The sequence below is a fragment of the Mastigoproctus giganteus genome, chromosome 11, assembly GCF_048544385.1.
Source record: "Mastigoproctus giganteus isolate SK-2022 chromosome 11, ASM4854438v1, whole genome shotgun sequence".
Lineage (NCBI taxonomy): Eukaryota > Metazoa > Arthropoda > Arachnida > Uropygi > Thelyphonidae > Mastigoproctus > Mastigoproctus giganteus.
Window position 1 is genome coordinate 84,861,840 of NC_143585.1, and position 20,232 is coordinate 84,882,071.

General features: G+C 39.0%; 1 protein-coding gene across 4 annotated transcripts in view; it reads left to right on the forward strand.

Annotated features, from left to right (window-relative positions):
- The window catches only part of LOC150078211 (uncharacterized), a 446,657-nt gene that overhangs the window by 347,460 nt on the left and 78,965 nt on the right, over positions 1-20,232 (forward strand). For all 4 annotated transcript variants that reach the window (XM_090385062.1, XM_090385063.1, XM_090385064.1 and 1 more), the window contains one exon: positions 15,514-15,768. In XM_090385062.1, the coding sequence (XP_090241188.1) occupies positions 15,514-15,768 (255 nt within the window). The remainder of the gene's footprint in view (positions 1-15,513; positions 15,769-20,232) is intronic.

The window sequence follows — 20,232 nt, forward strand, 5'->3', positions numbered from 1 at the left end:
TACAACATTAACATAGTTGAAACAAGCAACCTTTCAATATTTGATCCACTCCTTAAAGAGATGTCTGCAAAATTTAAAAACTTTACAGAAAACTTGACATCTGCTTTACAGCCATTATATTAAGGAGTTACAAATATTTTTAATGTTCCTACTGTAAGCCTTTTTTTTTTTTTAAACGAAAACCATAAACACAAAAGGTATTGGTACCTCCAGTTGTTAGTAATGTGCATGGGTTGAGAAGATGAAAGAAGATATTTATTGACATTAGATTGCAAGCTTCAGAAATGCATATGAAGGGAGGATTTTCCAGAAAACAGAATTGAGGGAATTAATGAAGAAGAAGAAAAGTTGGTTCTGAGAGTTTCAAGTTTGTCAGTAAGAGGATGCTGACTGGTTGTGGCAAGATTTTGGACTGTTTTTAAAGAAAGAAGAATTATAAAATCCAATTTAGGAACTGCCCATGGGAGTATCTATAGAAAAGACATGCAGCAGAAACAGAACATCTATGAGACAGAGTGGAGAGGTTTTGTAAGAGATAGTCAATAATTAACATGACTGCTCTCTTTTGAATGGTGTCTAGAAACCTGAGAGAGGTTATGTGGGCAGTAACCCAGATGTGGGAACAATATTACATGGATGGATTTGAGATTTGTACAGAGTGAGTAGCTGTTTAGAAGAAAAATGACGCTGAGAGTGAAAGAAAAAAGTCGGTTTTTTTTAATGCAGAGGAAGCAACATTTGTGATGTGCTTATGCGAAGAGAGATTTGAAGTCAGGATAATCCCCAAGAGAGATGTAATCTTGTCTAGAAATTTAAGTGTTTGAAAATAAGCATAAGAGCAGAAGAAGTCTTTTTGTGAGTTATAAGACAGGACTGAGTTTTAAAAGGTTTGAAATTAACTGTTATCTTTGCTTGGAGAATTACTTGGGGATCAGCATTTAAAGAATTGGTAGTGAATATTCTAGAAGTTGAAGCTGTTTGTGCAGAGCAAGGTTTCTCAAATTGAAGGTGGAATATAATGTACTATTATCAGCAAAAGTGTGGATAGAATTTCCAGTCAGCAGAACAAGGTTATTAATATACAAGTGGAAATGGGTGGGAAAAAGAAGTGAACCTTTGGGAACATCAGCATTAATGGAGAAGTGAGAAGATAGAGCAGTCTACCATCATGTGCTCTGAGTGGTCAGAGAGAAAACTGAATACAATTACAAAAAACAGTTGGAAAACCATAAGATGGAAGCTTATTTAGAAGACCTATATGCCAAACATGATCAAAATCCTTTGAAATGTCAAGAGCAACTGATTGAGTTTCACCAAACTTTTTCATTGAATTTGTCCATAGAGGGTTAAAAGTATATCATTAGTGATCGACACTGATGGAATCCATACTGGTGATCATTGATCTGTAAAGCATTTATAGATGTTTTAAGAGTTAGCAGTTAATAGATTTCTCCATTACTTTAGAAAGAGTAAAAGTAAATGGGATGATAATTGGATGAAAGGGATTTGCCACCTTTTTTTTTTTAGGGACTGGCTGGATATAAGGAATCTTCCAAGCAAAAGGGAAAATATAGGTGGAATAAGAAAGTGTAACTCAGGGGCTCACATCTGGTGAGTATGGGCTTGGCACACCCAGGGTCCAGAGCTCGATATCATCATTCTTCTCTTCCTTGGTGATTCCCTTCTACTTCTCTCTCGGGGTGGTTCAGAATTTTTTTTTTTTTTTCTGGCTGGTGCAGCATAAGCCTCAGGCTTCCTTGCACCATTAAGAATTTTCAGATAAAGGAGCCACTAGGTGGCAGTGATCACAGTGTACTGTGGGATTTACTTAAAGATATAATTACCATCAGAGGTAAAGAAAAGGGATTTTGCTTCTGTAAAGGTGAGTATAGTGGTCTCAGATAGTTTTTAAATTTTGTACAGTGAGATCAACTGATGATGTTACCAACAGTAAATTCTAAGTGGGAAGCATTCAAGGAATTAATCGTGGATGCTACTAAAAGTTTCATACCTATTAAGAAACATTGTTCAAAGTTTAGGCCTAAGTGGTTATCTAATGAGACTCGTGACAGAGAAGAAAAATGCATGGGATGCATATAAATTATCAAGCGACTCAGAAGCCTACGGCAGATATAAGCTAGTCTGTAATCAGGTCACGCAGGAGGTTAGGCAGGTGAAAACAGATTACGAGAAATTTTTGGCAAAAGATGCTAAGAAAAACAGCAAGGATTTCTTTACTTTTATAAACTCTAAAAGGAAGGGGATGAATCTGATTGGTCCACTTGATATCGATGGTTCCACTGTTGATGATCCTGCTTACATTGCAAACAAACAATGAGTATTTTGCATCTACATTCACACACGAGGCGTTAAGGTTTGAAAATGGCAGAAGGTTATCAAATTGTAGCAGGGTGCTTAATGATTTTGTAATAACTGAGAGCAAAGTGGAGGAGAAATTGTTGAAGTTAAACATAAGAAAGGTACCTGGGGTGGATGGGATCTATCCAGTTATATTAGAGGTGGAAAAACAACTAGGTAAACCCTTAGACATGATTATGAGAGCATCCTTGGGCTCAGGGGAAGTCCCCACGGACTGGAGATGTGCAAATGTATCCCCAATTCACAAAGAGGGTGGGGATCTAAGGATGATAAGAGTAATTACAGACCAGTTTAACTTCTGTTCCGGGGAAAATAATGGAGTCATTGGTTAAAGATGCATTGCAGGATCATCTAGACAAGACTGCAGCAATAATTCAGACACAGCATAGGTTTGTTAAGGGAAAGTCTTGTCTGACAAATTTGTTAGGATATTATGATTTGGTTACAAAGGAACTGGATGCAAAAAATAATTCTGATATATATTTGGATTTCAGGAAAGCTTTTGACACTGTTGCGCATGGAAGACTATTGTACAAATTGGAGCAGAAAATGGTATTAAGGGTAAGTTGCTACAATGGATAAAAGGATGGTTAAGTGGGAGAAGACAGAGGATGGTAATTAATGAGTGCCGCTCTTCGTGGACTAATGTTATTAGTGGAGTCCCACAGGATTCGGTGTTGGGTCCTCTGTTGTTTTGTATATTTATCAATGATATTGATGAAGGTATATCAGGCTTAATGTCGAAGTTTTCAGATGATACAAAGGTTGGCAGTGTTGTTAATGAGTAATGGCAGTGTGTTACTGCAACAGGATCTAGATAATTTGGGCAGATGGGCTAAGAAGTGGCAACTGAAGTTTAACCCTGACAAATGCAAAGTACTGCATATGGGTAGAAGTAACCCCAGAGAAATGTACCAACTGTGTGGTACTACACTTAAAGTGGTAGAAAATGGGAGTAATTGTGCAGTCAGATATGAAGTTTTCTGAGCAATGCTGCCAGGGCAGGTCATGGGGTTTTGTAAATGATATATAGGAATTTTGCTAGCAGGGAAAAGGAGGTGATTGTCCCTTTGTATAAGGCAATGGTCAAGCCACGCCTTGAGTACTGCATATAGGTCTGGAGGTCTCATTTTAGGATGGATGTAGATTTGCTTGAGTGTGTACAGCGAAGGGCAACAAGATTGGTGAGGGGAATGAAGGGATCCTCTTACCAAGAGAGGCTTAAGTGTTCTGCAAATTTCAATGGCTGGAGACTAGGTGCCTGCGCAGTGATCTGATTGAGGTGTATATAAGGCCTTGAATGGGTTGAGCACACTGAATTCTGATGTGATCCTTCCACTTGTTCAGATTATGAACCTAAGGGGGCATAAATTCAAATTAAGAAAAGACACATGTAGAATAGATGTGCAGAAATTTGCCTTTAGCCAGCAGGTGGTTAATTGCTGGAACAAACTTCCATCTGTCATTGTGGAAGTTGATAGGTTAAATAAATTTAAGGAGGAACTGGACAGGCATTTGGAGCAAATGGTGTGTGTGTGTGTGTTTGGCTGATGCCGCATTAGCTCATACACTTGCTTTCTTGCATCACATGCTACTACTACCATATGGCTAATAAAAATAATAAATTGACACAGAACAGGGATAAGTTCACTAGCACAGGTTTTGAGAAAAAGTAGAGAGATACCATCAGGATCTGGCATTTTCTTGGAATCAAGACAGTTCAAAATTCTTCTAACATCCTTTTGACGGAAGACCACAGAAGGCATTGAATGGAGTGTACTGGGAATGGTAGGAGGTGGGTTATCAAAATCATCGATGCAAGAGTTAGAAGAAAAGTAGGATGTACCTACCTATGAGGTTAACTTTATTTTTAGCTGAGGTGGCAATAGAACCAAAGAATTTTAACAGCGGTGGGAGTAGAGATTGGCAAAACTAACTTTGGCCAGGAATCAATGCTCAATACCATTTGGACAAGAAGCGAGTTCTCGACTCTCATCCTGTTCAAATCTAGTTTAGACTGATTATTAACTGCTTTACAATTGTGGTGATGCATGCCAATTGCAAAATACAATGTTCTTATCTTGAACATTGTTAGTGCATTTATTGGAAAACAAAGGTTTATTTATATAAATCTTGTCCACCTTAAAACCTTGTCCTTTACAGAATGAGATTTTAAGGTGGAGTTTGGAATAAAGGATTTAAAACTTACAAGAATAATTTCACTTACATGATCTGAGCAAACATTGATATCATAAGGTTTAAAATAGTAATCCAACCAAGGAAAAGAAGAATAGAAATCTCATGATTATCCTATTTGGCATTTTTCTAATGACAAAAAACATAAGATTGAGAATGGCTGCAAGAGAAGGCTCTATTGGAGAAGAGACCATTGCCAAGTTGTGATATGAGGTGATTGAGGACCACTGACCTTGACCATGTACTTGGAAGGTTTGTTCATGAGACAAAGATTAAGTAAGTGAATAATTTGTGCTAGGTTACTAGTAATTGCAAAACTTCATCTTGAACAGCTGAGATCTGTGTGACTAGAAAAGAAAAACCAGCTGGAGTTGTAAACATTAAAATCACCAAGGAAATAACCTCACTATTTGGAAAGTTTGACTGGAGAAAGTCAGAGTTTTAAGTATTAGTGGAGTTGGGAGAACAATAGAGGCAACAGATAAATTTGACAGAATGGGATATAAAGATATTTTAAGCCAGAGAAGATCTGACATAGCCAAGTGGTGAGGAGAGCTAGTGCAGTAGCACATGCTCTTTGAGTGGACCGGGGTTCGAGCCCATGACTGCTAAATACGATTAACATTTGTACTTATTGATTTATTGTAAACTCCACTGACCTGGTGGTCATTCCAGAGTATAAACAAGAACATCAAAATGAGAAGATTCAAAATTACTTCTTACAGAAAATATCAGAGTGGATGTATGCACAAGTACTACCTTTTGAAGTGAAAGGAATTGTACAGCAAATAATTAAGACAACTGAGATGAGTGGTGGTTGAATCAACTGATTACTGGAATTCTGTCAGAAAAAGTAAGTGTGGCTTGACAGACATTAAGTGGAAATGGACATCACTGAGATTGGAACTGAGACCATGTATAATTTTGTGAAATGAACGAGGAAGTGTTTGGGAGATTTAGATCTTTTTCTGAGATAAATTTGTTCTATTAGTTTGACTGTTCACGATGTATTCAATAGTAAGAAAATGAGGACATGTTGCAACATGTCCGCCCCACTTTTGGATATAGTGTACATGCAGCAACAGTATACCCAGTTCTTTGTCATAATGTGGCCTTGACAGTGTCCCCTGTATATACATTACTTGCTCTCCCTCTAATCACTATCTGGCAGAGTAAAGGCAGTGAGATTATACACTAGCTAATCTTGATGCTTCCTAGAGAGTTACCAATAGGTTTGGTCCTGTGAACTCTCTAGCAGTTGGCTTGTGAATACTGCTTTAGAGCTGTCCTCTCAAAATTTAAGGATGATTGGACCTCATCATGACGCCCATCGTAATCATGACCTCAAAGTACATCAAGCATACGGCATGATGGAAGAGATGGGATTAATGAAATAACAGAATTTAATGGAACATATGATATCTGCTGTAAAAACGTTACAACAACTTCAAATAATTCCGCTTAATATTATTAACTACGTTTACTCAAGTTGGAATTGATTGATGACTGAAACAACTGCAAATTTTTTCAGGAATTAAAGATTCCTGAAAAATTTACATGGTTTAAAGATTTTCTTAATGAAGATTCCATAGAGAATGATGGACATAAAACATTCAGTGTACTGTATGAAATGCTGCATCAAAGTGGATTTGGTCTGTCAGAGAAGGTGTAAAAGGATTATAAAGTCTGAAAATGGTGTGGTTTTGTCTCACATGGCCCTTGATCACATAAATAAAGTTGTAAATTCACAAAGTTGTTTATTAGAAGAGAACAAAACAAAGGTGGAATCAACTGTGAGTTGAAATTATGCAGTTTGATGCACTCAAAAACCATTGGAAGTTATTTAGTGACTGTTGATACTGATAATAAAATAGAAATAGAAATTATTTCTGCTTTGGACAAAAAAAAAAAATAGAATCAACTACAAGGTGTGTTCAAAAAAATAATAGGTGATTATTTTATATAAATACATTTATTTTTAATTAATCATGTCAGTTAATTCTTGCAGCCTTTCCCTGGGTGAATCTATGACAGCAGCTGTCTGGTTAATTATAAGCTATTCAAAACTTGCAGAAAACTTAGATTGCTATGAGTTTTTAGCTTGTAAGTCATATACTGTTTCTGATTTTATTTTCCTCAGATTTTCTAAAATTCAATTACTACTGCAGAATTTATTCTCCAACTTTTCATTATTTGCTATTATGTTCCTAAATAAGATCAGTGAATTTAGGGAAAGGCTATGAGAAATCTATAAAACATAATTGTACATGTTATGTTTTAACTTTCTTATAGAATGAAACTTTTGCTCTAAATTTGCTTCACTTTTAAAACTTTTGCACCATCTGGTATCATTGCAGATATTTCCTATCACTGATATATCAGATCATTCACTTAGTGACTACTTTCCCACTGTTTCCCAATCCAGAAAGGGTCAAAACAAGTGATGGACATAGGGTTATAATCAAAATAATGGATTATGGCATAATCATAGTTGATTAAGAAAATTAGGTGATTATGAAACTGATAAGGGAAAAAAAACTGAAACCTCCACTGAAAGTGGAGGGATTCAATCCAATGTTATTAAAGCTAAAGATGGAGTGCTGTTACCATTTGGCCAATAGTTCTGCTTAGTTATTACACACACACACACACACACACACACACACACACATATATATATATATACTGAGTGATCACTGAATTATGACTACCTACCTAATACTTCGTAGGTCAGCTATCCAACGTGGCATTGATTCAACAAGATGGTGGAAGTGTTCGGGAGGTAAGGCCAACCAAGTTGTATGTAATGCGACTAGCAATGCAGGTATGGAGGCTATCTGTGTATCCAGATGCCTGATATGTCTTTCCATAGGAGGCCAATCGATATTCTGGAAGTCAGAACTGTGTTCCTCAAACCATTCCTGCACAACAAGTGTCCGATGGCTTGGCGCATTGTCATCTTGGAAGACACCATTGCCATTCAGGAAAAAGTATAACATGGGGGGGGGGTGCACACAGTCAGCAAGCAGTTGATGACAGCAGAGACCACTGATACATTGTTCCTCATGCACCAGGGGTCCAAGTTCCTGCCAGTGAAACATGCCCAACACCATACAACCTCCTCCTCCTCCTCCACTGGCCTGCACTTTTGATACCATGCATGATGGATGAAGAACCTCATGTTGTTGACACCAGATCTGTACACGACCATCCATGGTGTGGAGTAAATAACGTGACTCATCCGACCAGCACACCTTCTTCCAGTCTTCTAATGTCCAACTTACATGCTCTTTGAACCAGGCAATTTTTTTTTTTTAAGCCAATGAACCTGGGTTAGGATAGGACGCTGTAGGGGTCGTTTGCTGGTATAGCCCATATGTGCGAGCGTGTGATGCATAGTCATGGCAGATATTGTTCCAAGTTGGCCCATGTTGTATTGGGTAGTCAACTCTTCAACAGTGCTGTGCCTGTATGAGTTGTCGGACCCGGTGCTCCTCTAACCTCAACCTTTTGCTGATCTCTGCAGTTTTGCCGTCGGGTCTCTGTTTGACCATTTTGACACCAGTCCTGGTACACTTTAACAACAGTGGCTCTCGAACACCCCACCAGTTCAGCCATTGGGATATCGAGGCACCAACTCGTTGAGCTCCCACAATCTGCTCTTTATCAAAGTTGATAAATCCTTCCTTTTACCCATCATGCTCAGAATTTTACTACCTACTGAACCATTGACACCTTATCTATGCTACTTAGGTCGACGAACTGTGCACTCTCGTAACCTCATGTGGTCAGTGGGTCGCATTCAGTTTTCATAGGGGTGGTCACTAATTCAGTGATCACTCTGTGTGTGTGTGTGTGTGTGTGTGTGTGTGTGTGTGTGTGTGTGTGTGTGTGTGTGTGTGTGTGTGTGTGTGTGTGTGTGTGTGTGTGTGTGTGTAGAATCAAAATATTACAGAGTTTAAATTATAAAATTAAAACTTAAATATTGAGTGTTAAATATAGAACGAACTGATTAATGCCATCGAACGATAGAACATTACAGCCCTCGACAAAGTCCCTTGCAAAATACCTTTCCGACGTAAGGCTTATTATATTAATTATCTTTTTATTATATATGTTATTTCATGTATACCAGGGGTACAGTTGGCTTGAGGCTGCATCAATTTTCAAACCATGGAGGGCACTTACACTATAACTTATCTAATTGCGGTATGTATATATATATACAGACAGGGTGTCTCAAAAATATTGGTAAAACATTTATTTAGGGGAGGTAGGTAACATCTAAAGGAATGTGAATCGCATAGGAACCCATAACCGGAAACGTCGCGGGAAAGTAGTAGCAGAGGCACAAGAAGCAGAAATGACACAAGATAGTAATTAGTGGCAAACATTTATTTGACATAATATACAATGGAGTACGAGATGGAGGCATTTCATGATGTTACAACAGATGCTCAAAGGTTCCACCACGAGACGCGATGCATGCGTGACGCCGACGCAGCATGGATTGGCGGACACAGTCAAACACACCTGGAGTTTCTTTGACAGTAGCAGCAGCGCAGAGGAGTCTCACCACAAGATCAAATTCCGTCTCTACAGGCGATTCATACACAATAGATTTGAGGGATCCCCCACAGAAAGAAATCAAGGCTCGATAAATCAGGTGAGCGTGGGGGCCAGGCAATGGGTCCACCCCGGCCAATTTATCAACGCCCAAAACACCTGTTCAAATGGTCATGAACACACTTTCCATAATGGGCAGGCACCCCATCATGTTGAAACCAAATGTTACGTCTCACATTTGCTGGAACATCGTCAAGTAACCCTGGTAGAACTTGTTCAAGAAAGATCCGATATTTAGCGGAGTTCATGCGAGATGGTAACATGTATGTTAGATCCGATATTTAGTGCAGTTCATGCGAGATGGTAACATGATGGTAACATGTAAAAAAAGTGAGGACGAGAGTTTCCTGTGTGGACGTGCCTTTCTGCCGCTACTGGAACAGAGAAGTTTTTTCTGATTTATTTTCTGCTTTATTAGTTTAAATTGACATATTAACTTATTTCTAGAGTAGCTTTATATTCCTATTTACGGTACTTAAAGTTAAAGTAACTTAGATAGAGATTTGTAGGTATTACTTAGTATCGGAAAGGGTATCAAATACACGTGTTTACCGTTCATAAACAGCCGCCATTGTTACGTGAAAATTAATCAGTAAATCTATTAATCTTGTCGAACTTCATTGGCAATTAAATTGTACTTTTAACTATACATATAACCACTTATGTTACGGAACATAAATAATTAGTAAAAATAAATAATTAATACATAACTTGATACGGAAGTTATATAAAGGGACTTCGTAGATAACACTCGTTACTGAAACGCGATACAGCATATCCGGAATTCGATAGCATTAGCTTTGTATAGTATAGTGCATAATATAATATTGTCAATTAATCAGTAGATCTATTAATCTTGTTAAACATCATTGTCAATTAAATTGTTCTTTTAACTATATATATATAACGACTTAGAGTACAAACGTAACAAATAATTAATACATACTTGATACGGAAGTTATATAAAGGGAACTTGTAGATAACACTCGATACTGAAAAATAAATATAGTGTTATAACTGTGTTAAGATACAAGTTTAAGGTTTTAATTTTGTTCTGAAATTGTAATTTTACTGACATTTAAATCGAAATCATGACTCTGACCAGAGCAGCAAAGCAAAAGGCTCAAGCTAATGGGAGTGCTGTGACTCAGGGGAGAACTGAGGGGGGGCAGTTGCCCTCTGAATCACAGCCTTTGTTTGATGTTTGCGGAGCAATCGGATACGGGACATGATACTGCCATGGGGGATGTCTTTGTGTGTGCACGATGCAAGGAGTGCAAGGAAATTAGGCGACAACTCGGCGTTGTTATAGGCCTATATGAGACCTTGAAGGACAGGGTGGATGCCCTCGAAGGAAATAAATTGAGGGGCCCATCAAGCTCTCAGCTGCCCACATCAATGCCAGAGCTTGCACGCGGTCATCTTGCAACACAGAGGCAGCCCCCAAGGCAGAATGCGCTGGTCCCACAGGAACTAGTAGTTGTTGGTGACTCTATTGTCAGGGAAACGGGGAATATGCTTTGTAAAAAGGATAGGTGGAACAGGACCAGGGTATGTCTGCCAGGGGCAAGGGTTGATGACGTTGTAGAGCAGATATCATCTTTTAAGGGTACAAAAGGTGATATAGTTGCACACGTCGGCACTAATGACATTAAGAGTAGGAGACCAGCGGAATTACTTAACAAGTACAGGTCACTGTTGAAAAAAAGCCGTGAAGTAGGGTTAAATTTGAAAGTGTCTGCAATTCTGCCCAGACATGATAGGAGGGAGTATATGATGAGAGCCTTGTCAATCAATTCGGCCCTGGAAAGATTGTGCAAGGCTCAAGGGGTAGAATTTTTTTTCAGCCTGGAATGTACTTGTTAACAGGAGAGACTGCTTCTACAGGGGTGGGATACACTTAAATAGAAAGGGTGCAAGAATATTTGCTGATGCTATCGAGGCAGTGATAGGTGGGTCGGAAAACTGCTAGCTTGGGGGGAGACAAAGACTAATGTATTAACAGTAGCCACTGGCAGAGGTGAAAGAGATTCTTGCACTGCTTCTATTGGAATGAGCAGAAGCCTGAAAAACAAGATGCAGGATATTTCAGAGACTGCTGGAAGTCATTGTGATACAAGTAAACACATGGGTTGTGTTAGGGTAGCCAAGAATAGAAACAAGTGCAGGTATACTTGCGTGTACACCAATGCTAGGAGTTTAGTAAATAAATTTGATGAATTTGAGGTATTGCTCAAAACATCAAAGGCAGATATTGTTGGGATATCAGTGACGTGGTGTCACACAGATATAAGGAATGCAGAACTGGAATTTGGGGAGTACAATGTGTATAGAAAGGATAGACAGGACAGGACAGGAGGGGAGGAGGGGTTATTCTATTAGTTAAAAAACACATAAAATCCAAGGAAGTGAAGCCAGTCGACATTGATGGACAGGGCAGTGTCGAGTCAGTTTGGTGTGACATAAGCATAGGTAAATCAAAATTGAGAGTAGGAGTGTGCTATAGGCCTAATGACTCTGATGAGTATAATAAGATACTGTACAGGGAAATAGAATGGGCCAGTAAATCAGAGAGTCTTATAATGGGGCATTTTAATTTCCCAGATATTGACTGGAATTTGTGGGTTGGTCACTCACACACTAGCAGGGCTTTTGTGGATTTATTGGATGATTGTTTTCTACACCAGCATGTTCGGGAGGCAACTAGAGGGAGTAATACTCTTGATCTGATTATCAGTAGTGATTCTTCATGCATTAGGAATCTGCAGATAAAGGAACCACTGGGTGGCAGTGATCACAGTGTGCTGATGTGGGATTTACTCAAGGAGGTAACTACCATCAGAGGCAAAGGGAAGGGTTTTTGCTTTCGTAAAGGTGACTATGATGGTCTGAGACAGTATTTAAATTCTATACAGTGGGACCAACTGATGATGTTACCAACAGCAAATTCAAAATGGGAAGCATTCAAGGAACTAATCTTGGAAGCTACCAAGCTTTACATACCAACCAAGAAATATTGTTCAAGGTTCAGGCCTAAATGGTTGTCAGATGAACTAATGAGACATATGGCAGAGAAGAAAAATGCATGGGATACATACAAATTAATGGGTGACATGGAAGCCTATGATAGATATAAGTTGGTCTGTAACCAAGTCACAAAGGAGATTAGGCAGGCAAAGGCAGATTATGAGAAATCCTTGGCAAAGGACGCAAAGAAAAACAGAAAAGAGTTCTTTACCTATTTAAACTCAAGAAGGAAAGGGATGAATCAGATTGGTCCACTGGATGTTGATGGTTCAACAGTGAGGATCCTGCTCAGGTGGCTAACAATCTAAACGAGTATTTTGCATCTACATTCACACATGAGGAGTTATTCAGGAAGGAGAATGTCGTAGGTGAAGTAAACATTGGCAGTGAGCTAGATTATATTCTAATAACTGAGAGGAAAGTGGAGGAGAAATTGCTGAGGATAAACATAAAAAAGGCACCAGGGGTGGGTGGGATCTATCCAGTTATATTAAAGGAGGCAGCAAAGGAAGTAAGCAAACCCCTAGCCATAATTATGAGAGCTTCTTTGGACTCAGGGGAGGTACCCATGGACTGGAGATGTGCAAATGTAACCCCAATTCACAAAGGAGGATCAAAGGCTGACACAAGTAATTATAGACCTGTTAGTTTAACTTCGGTTCCAGGAAAATTAATGGAGGCACTGGTTAAAGAAGCACTGCAGGATCATCTGGACAAGAATTCAGTTATAGCTCAGACACAGCATGGTTTTGTTAAGGGCAGGTCTTGTCTGACCAATTTGATTGGATACTATGATGTAGTCACAAAAGAACTGGATGCAGGGAATAACTTTGATATTATATATTTGGATCTTAGAAAGGCTTTTGATACTGTTGCGCATGGAAGTCTGCTGCACAAATTGGAGCAGTGTGGCATTGGAGGCAAATTGCTGCTATGGATAAGGGGATGGTTGAGTGGCAGAAGACAGAGAGTGGTAATCAATGGACACTGCTCAACGTGGACTAATGTTATTAGTGGAGTTCCTCAGGGTTCAGTGTGGGGTCCATTGTTGTTTTCTGTATTTATAAATGATATTGATGATGGTGTATCAGGCTTAATGTCCAAGTTTGCAGATGATACCAAGGTTGGCAGGGTTGTTAAGGACCCTACTGATACTATGCTGCTGCAACAGGATCTGGAAAGGTTGAGCAGATGGGCTGAGAGGTGGCAAATGAAGTTTAACATTGACAAATGTAAAGTACTACCTATGGGAAACAGTAACCCCAGATCAACGTATCAACTCTGTGGTACTACGCTGACAGTGGTAGAGAATGAAAAGGACCTGGGGGTAATTGTGCAGGCAGATATGAAGTTCTCTGAGCAGTGCAGACGAGCTGCAAGAGTAGCTCATGGTGTCTTGTCAATGATATACAGGAATTTTTCTAGCAGGGATAAGGATGTGATTATTCCCTTGTATAAGGCATTGGTCAGGCCACACCTTGAGTACTGTATACAGGTCTGGAGGCCTCATTTCAAGAAGGATGTAGAGCTGCTCGAACGAGTACAGAGAAGGGCAACAAGATTAGTGAATGGAACAAAGGGTTGCTGTTACGAAGAAAGGCTTAAGTTTTGCAATTTACAGAGCCTGGAGACTAGGCATCGGCGAGGTGATCTGATAGAGGTGTATAAGGCTTTGAATGGCTTGAGCATGCTCAATGCCGATGGGATTCTTCCTCTTGCTCAGAATAATCACCTGAGAGGGCATAAATTCAAATTGAGGAAGGACGGATGTCGGATAGATGTGCGGAAATTTGCCTTTAGCCAGCGGGCAGTTGGTTTGTGGAATAGACTCCCATCGCTTGTTGTTGAAGTTGATAGCCTAAATAAATTTAAGGCTCAGCTGGACAGGTATTTCGAACGAACGGAGGGGTGAAATGGGAGTAGTGGTTGTTTTTTTTTTTTTTTTTTTTGTTTTTTTTTTTTTTTTGGCTGATAGTGAATAAGCTTGCTTTCTTGCATCATATGCCTCTACTAATGCTAATGTATGGGCTGACTAAGCAGTCACTGACCATACCTGCCCACACATTTATTGCGAAGCGATGTTGTGCCACATGGGGATGCACACCGTGTGGTTTGTTGTGAGCCCACACTAAATGCTGATTGAATAAGCCTTCCCGAGTGAAATAAGCCTCATTCGTAACCAAAACATAGGCTGGAAAATTCAAGTCTTGAACATTTTCTTGGAGAATCCACTGCGCAAGAGCCACACGTGCAGGATGATCTTGGGGGAGCAGTAACTGAACCCTTTGGAGATGAAAGGGGTGTAAGGAATCGTCATGCCAGACACGCTGTACACTGCAATGAGACACTCTTAAAGCAGAGGCAATGGCATGTGTGCTGGTATTAGGATTATTCTGGACGGCATTCCACACACTTTCTTTCATGGCAGGAGTTTGCATCGAACGTCGTCTTCCTGCACTACTCCTGTTACCTCTAAATGACCCATAATCGCACAAATTTTGATGCACACGCACAAACAAACAGTGGTCCGGTGCATATCTGTCTGGGAAGCGTTCTCCATAAATTTGTCGAGCTGCTCGCCCATTGCCCTCTGCTAATCCATACATTAGGTGCATGACTGCCAGCTCACAGTTCGTATATCGATGCGTGCTCTTTGTGCGGTGACTACTGCTTGAATGAGTAAAACAGAAATTTTCCCTCTTTGCGCGAACTGATGAACAGCCCCATGTACCAATTTATGGTGACATTTCCGGTTATGGGTTCTTATGCGATTCACCTTTCTTTAGATGTTACCTACCTCCCCTAAATGTTTGTATCAATATTTTTGAGACACCCTGTATATGTGTGTATTATTGTTCTAGATTTCATGATTGATTAATTTTTTTCCATAGAATTGATTATTAATCATTAGATTATGCTAATCACTATTCGAAATGTGGGTGTGGAAAAATGACTTGCCATTTAAATAAATTGCAGTGTGCTTCTCCATCAAAGCACTGCTTTTTATTTAAAGTGTGGTGCAATACTGAAGCAACCTGTGAGGAAGGACACCACAATATGAGATTGAGACGCACTTAGTAGCAAACTTAGCTTGCTCAATGCTTTGTGAAGCTATGCCCTACTGTAAAATTGTTTTGTTCCTAAATAAGGAAATAGTGATGAGAAATTCAAATCCTTTGTTTCTTCTGTTGGCAAATTACATTTAATATAATACTTAAACAATTTTTTAATTCTAATTAACATAATTACCATACAGTTGTCTCATCATATTTGTTTCTGTATTAGGTAACTCGCTTATGCCAGTGTTTGTCTGCTTCTAAATCACACTTGGCTGATTTAGATACAGTATGTAGAAATCAAGCACTTTCTATGAGCCAACTTGAGATGCAAAATTCAATGCTACAGGAGAAATTAGAAAAATCACAGGATATAGAAAAAGTTGTTATTAACCTTGAAGATGAAAAAAAATTCTTGGAAAGGCAATTTAAAATACTGCAAGATAAGAAGCATACAGAAAGCAAAAAACTCTGGCAAAATCAGGTAAAAAAAAGCACAGTTTTTGCTGTAAATGAATCAAGAAAATTGCATGTTAAACTGCAGAATTTAATAAACAAATAAAATATATTTTAACTTTTTTTTTTTAATTTTCAGATAGGAGAGCTTGATTTGAAAAATTATTTTTTCTGTTCTTCTCTAACAATTATAAGGATATTTTATAAGTAGCAAAAGAGTGAAAGACATTTATTGATTATAGTATGAGTCACTGTATTTTGTTTTGTCTTGAGGACACTGTGGTTTCTCAAGTGATATCTATGAGGCTCAAGGTACCACTGTAAAAACAGCTGGAACACACTGCATAAGATTATATAATTATTTTAATGGTTGAATTGAAATATAAACTTACAACCTTTATTCCTTTACTGCTGAGAGCCAACCCTAGTTAGGAGCATAAAATATTTATATATAATGTTATATTATGGACAAAATAAAGATAAGTTTTGTTATGTGCTTACCTGCCCTGCTTGACTGCTCATTTAGATAATATGCATTATTTACCATTTGACATAAGTGTTAATAGAGACCCACCTGCCTTCTGACAAGAGACCATTAAGTCTCGAAACAGCCCATGGCATTTCCTTGAGTTTTAAATGAATAGTGGTTTCATCCATTTTTGGTGATGCTATTCAGTTTAAAACAATGATACTAATTTTAGGTTGACTCATGGATTGCACATGGAAGACTTCTGCACAAATTGGAGCAGTGTGGCATTGGAGGCAAATTGCTGCTATGGATAAAGGGATGGTTGAGTGGAAGAAGACATAGTGCTAATCAATGGACACTGCTCTTCGTGGACTAATGTTGTTAGTGGAGTACCCCAGGGTTCAGTGTTGGGGCAAATTGTCATTTTCTGTATTTATTAATGACATTGACGGTATATCAGGCTTAATATTCAAGTTTTTCAGATGATACAAAGGTCAGCAGGGTTGTTAATAACACTAATGACAGTATGTTGCTGCAACAGGATTTAGAAAAGTTGAGCAGATGGGCTGAGAGGTGGCAACTGAAGTTTAACATTGACAAATGTAAAGTACTGCATATGGGTAGCAGTAACCCAGAGTAATGTATCAACTGTGTGGTGCTATACTAACAGTGGTAGAGAATGAAAAGGACCTGGGGGTAATTGTGCAGGCAGATATGAAGTTTCCTGAGCAGTGCAGATAGTCTGCAAGAGTAGTTCATGGTGTCTTGTCAATGATGTACAGGAATTTTTCTAGCAGGGATAAGGAGGTGATTATTCCCTTGTGTAAGGCAATGGTCAGGCCACACCTTGAGTACTGTATACAGGTCTGGAGGCCTCATTTTAAGGATGTAGAGCTGGTAGAATGAGTACAGAGAAGGGCAACAAGATTAGTGAATGGAACAAAGGTTGCTCTTATGAAGAAAGGCTTAAGTTTTGCAAATTGCAGTGTCTGGAGACTAGGCACCTGTGAGGTGATCTGAGTGAGGTGTATAGAGCCTTGAATGGTTTTAGCATGTTCAATGCTGATGGGTTTCTTCCTCTTGCTCAGAATAATCACCTGAAAGGGCATAAATTCAAATTGAGGAAAGCCAGTTGTAGGAGAGATGTGCGGAAGTTTGCCTTTAGCCAGCGGGTTTGATAGGTGAAATAAGGGGTGTTTTTTTTTTTTTTTTTAATTTTGGCTGATGCTATATAAGCTTGCTTTCTTGCATCATGTGCTTTGTTAATGAAGGATCTGGTGCCTCAAAGATTTTAAAGAGAGAGAAAGAGAGAAAATGAAAGTATGAGGGGATATCAAAAAGTTCGTACACTTACGTAGAAATAATAGCCCTAAAAAGGTAACTTCACAGGAACTTTAAACATTTTCTATGTACTCTCCATGTACTGTAACACATTTCTTCCATCTATGGATCGGTTTTAATGCCTTGATCATAATAGTCTGTGCTTTTTGCATGAACCAAGATTCTACTTCACTGATGACTTCCTGAGACGAATCAGAGGGCATCCACACAATGGTTTCTTCATTTCTCAAAACAAGAAATCTGACAGTGCTAGTTCAGGAGAATAGTAGGTACTGCAGTAGCACCAATTTAACAGTTGGCGAGAACATTGCATTTGACATTGCTTTTACAAAGGCATCAGCAATCTTGGAACCCATTCTGCCTTAGACATGTGCAGATGGCCATGTAAAATGCTGTGGGCAGACCCATAACAAATTCCTACTGCATTTGTGATGAAATGAATTGTCACAAGTCTGCCATACAGCACCATCTTCTCAACCTTTGCAACCATCTCTCTGTCTGTGGATGTTTATCTTCCTTCTCTTGGCTCATCAAAGACACTTGTACAGCCACACTGGAACTCCCGTTTCCCCTTTTTTGCAGTGTCATAGGATAGACAATTCTGCCCATACACAGCTTTCATTTCTTTGTCAATTTTCTGAGCTTTCTTGCCCTGCAAGTGCAGGAACTTGATCACTGCTCGATACTCCACTTTGTCAACCATAGCATCCTTCCTCAGATTCTGGGCTCCACCTCTGGTGCATGATCACCTATAGGACTGAAATTTTACATGTAAGTTATTGAATATGTAGACAATTTATATTAAAACGGCATCTTCCTACTGATGTTTTATCTAGGTCAGGGTATGAACTTTTTGATATCCCCTCATAGTAGTGTACACTATTAACTGATTATTAAAACGTCTTAGAGGCATTTAGTTTTGATAAAGATTTTGCGGTCTAGTTTATTGACATTACTATTAATAGTGGCAAGAAAGCAAGCTTATACAGCATCAGCAATAAAAAAAAAAAAAAAATCCCATTTCACCTGTCCATCCCCACCAATAGTTTGTCTACTTCTTCCTTGAATTTAAAAGGAAGAACTGGACAAACTATTTAAAACTATCCAGTTCCACAACAACGGATGAAAGCTTGTTCCAGCAATCAACCATCCGTTGGTTGAGGACAAACTTTCGCCTCCGTAGCCGAGTGGTCAGGAGCGGGAGTGCAGTAGCACACGCTCCTTGAGTAGACCGGGATTCAAGCCCCTGACTGCTGAATACTGTCGATCTGCCAACCCGCACTGGACCAGCGTGGCAGATTATGGTCCATTTCCCTCAGCATGAATTGTTGAGGAGGCTTCCATCCTGCAGTGGGTTGATAATGGCTGCACTTTACCTTTTTTTTCCACACATCTGCCTGCAACCATTCTTCAATTTGAATTTATGCCCCCTCATGTATATAGTCTGAGCAAGAGGAAGAATCCCATCAGCATTGAGTTTGCTCAAGCCATTCAAAGCATTAAACACCTCGATCAGACCACTTTGCAGGTACCGAACCTCCAGATGCTGCAATTTGCAGAACAGGCCTTTCTTAAGCCTGATAATCCTCATAAATATATACAGAAAACAATGATGGGCCCAGCAACAAACCCTATGGGACTCCATAGGGTTTATTGCTTCATATATTAATAGCATTAGTCTATGAAGAGTGGTCTCCATTGAAAACCACTCTGACTTCTCAAAATCAACCATGCCTTTATCCATAGCAATTACTTTCCCTTAATACCACACTGCTCCAATTTGTACAGCTGTCTTTTATACACAGCAGTATCAAAAGTTTACTAAAATCCAAGTATATGATATCAAAATAATTTTTTACATTCATTTCATTTGTTACTGCATCATAGTATTCAATCAGATTGGTCAGACAAAATTACTCTTTAAAAATCCATTATATGAGTGCAGTATAATTGCATTCCTGTCTAGATGGTCTCTGCAGAGACCATCTAGACAGAAATCGAGACTATTATTTGAGTATTGCTTCCTCTTAGAGAGGCAACAAGAGGAATCAATACTTGTGATTTGGTTATCACAAGTAGTAGTAGTATTAATGGCACTTGATGCAAGAAAGCAAGTGTATGAGCTTATGCAGCATTAGCCCAAAAAAACAACAAAAAAAAAAAAAAAACACACAGCATTCCCTCCAAATGCCTGTCCAGTTCTTCCTTAAATTTATATAACCTATCAACTTCCACAATGACAGATGGAAGTTTGTTCCAGCAATTAACCACCCGCTGGCTAAAGGCAAATTTTCGCACATCTATTCTACATGTGTCTTTTCTTAATTTGAATTTATGCCCCCTTAGGTTCGTAATCTGAACAAGTGGAAGGATCCCATCAGAATTCAGCGTGCTCAACCCATTCAAGGACTTATACATCTCAATCAGATCACCGCGCCTGTGCCTAGTCTCCACCCACTGCAATTTGCAGAACTTAAACCTCTCTTGGTAAGAGAATCCCTTCATTCCCCTCACCAATCTTGTTGCCCTTCTCTGTACACGCTCAAGCAAATCTATATCCTTCCTAAAATGAGGCCTCCAGACCTGTATGCAGTACTCAAGGTGTGGCCTGACCATTGCCTTAAACAGAGGGACAATCACCTCCTTTTCCCTGCTAGCAAAATTCCTATATATCATTGACAA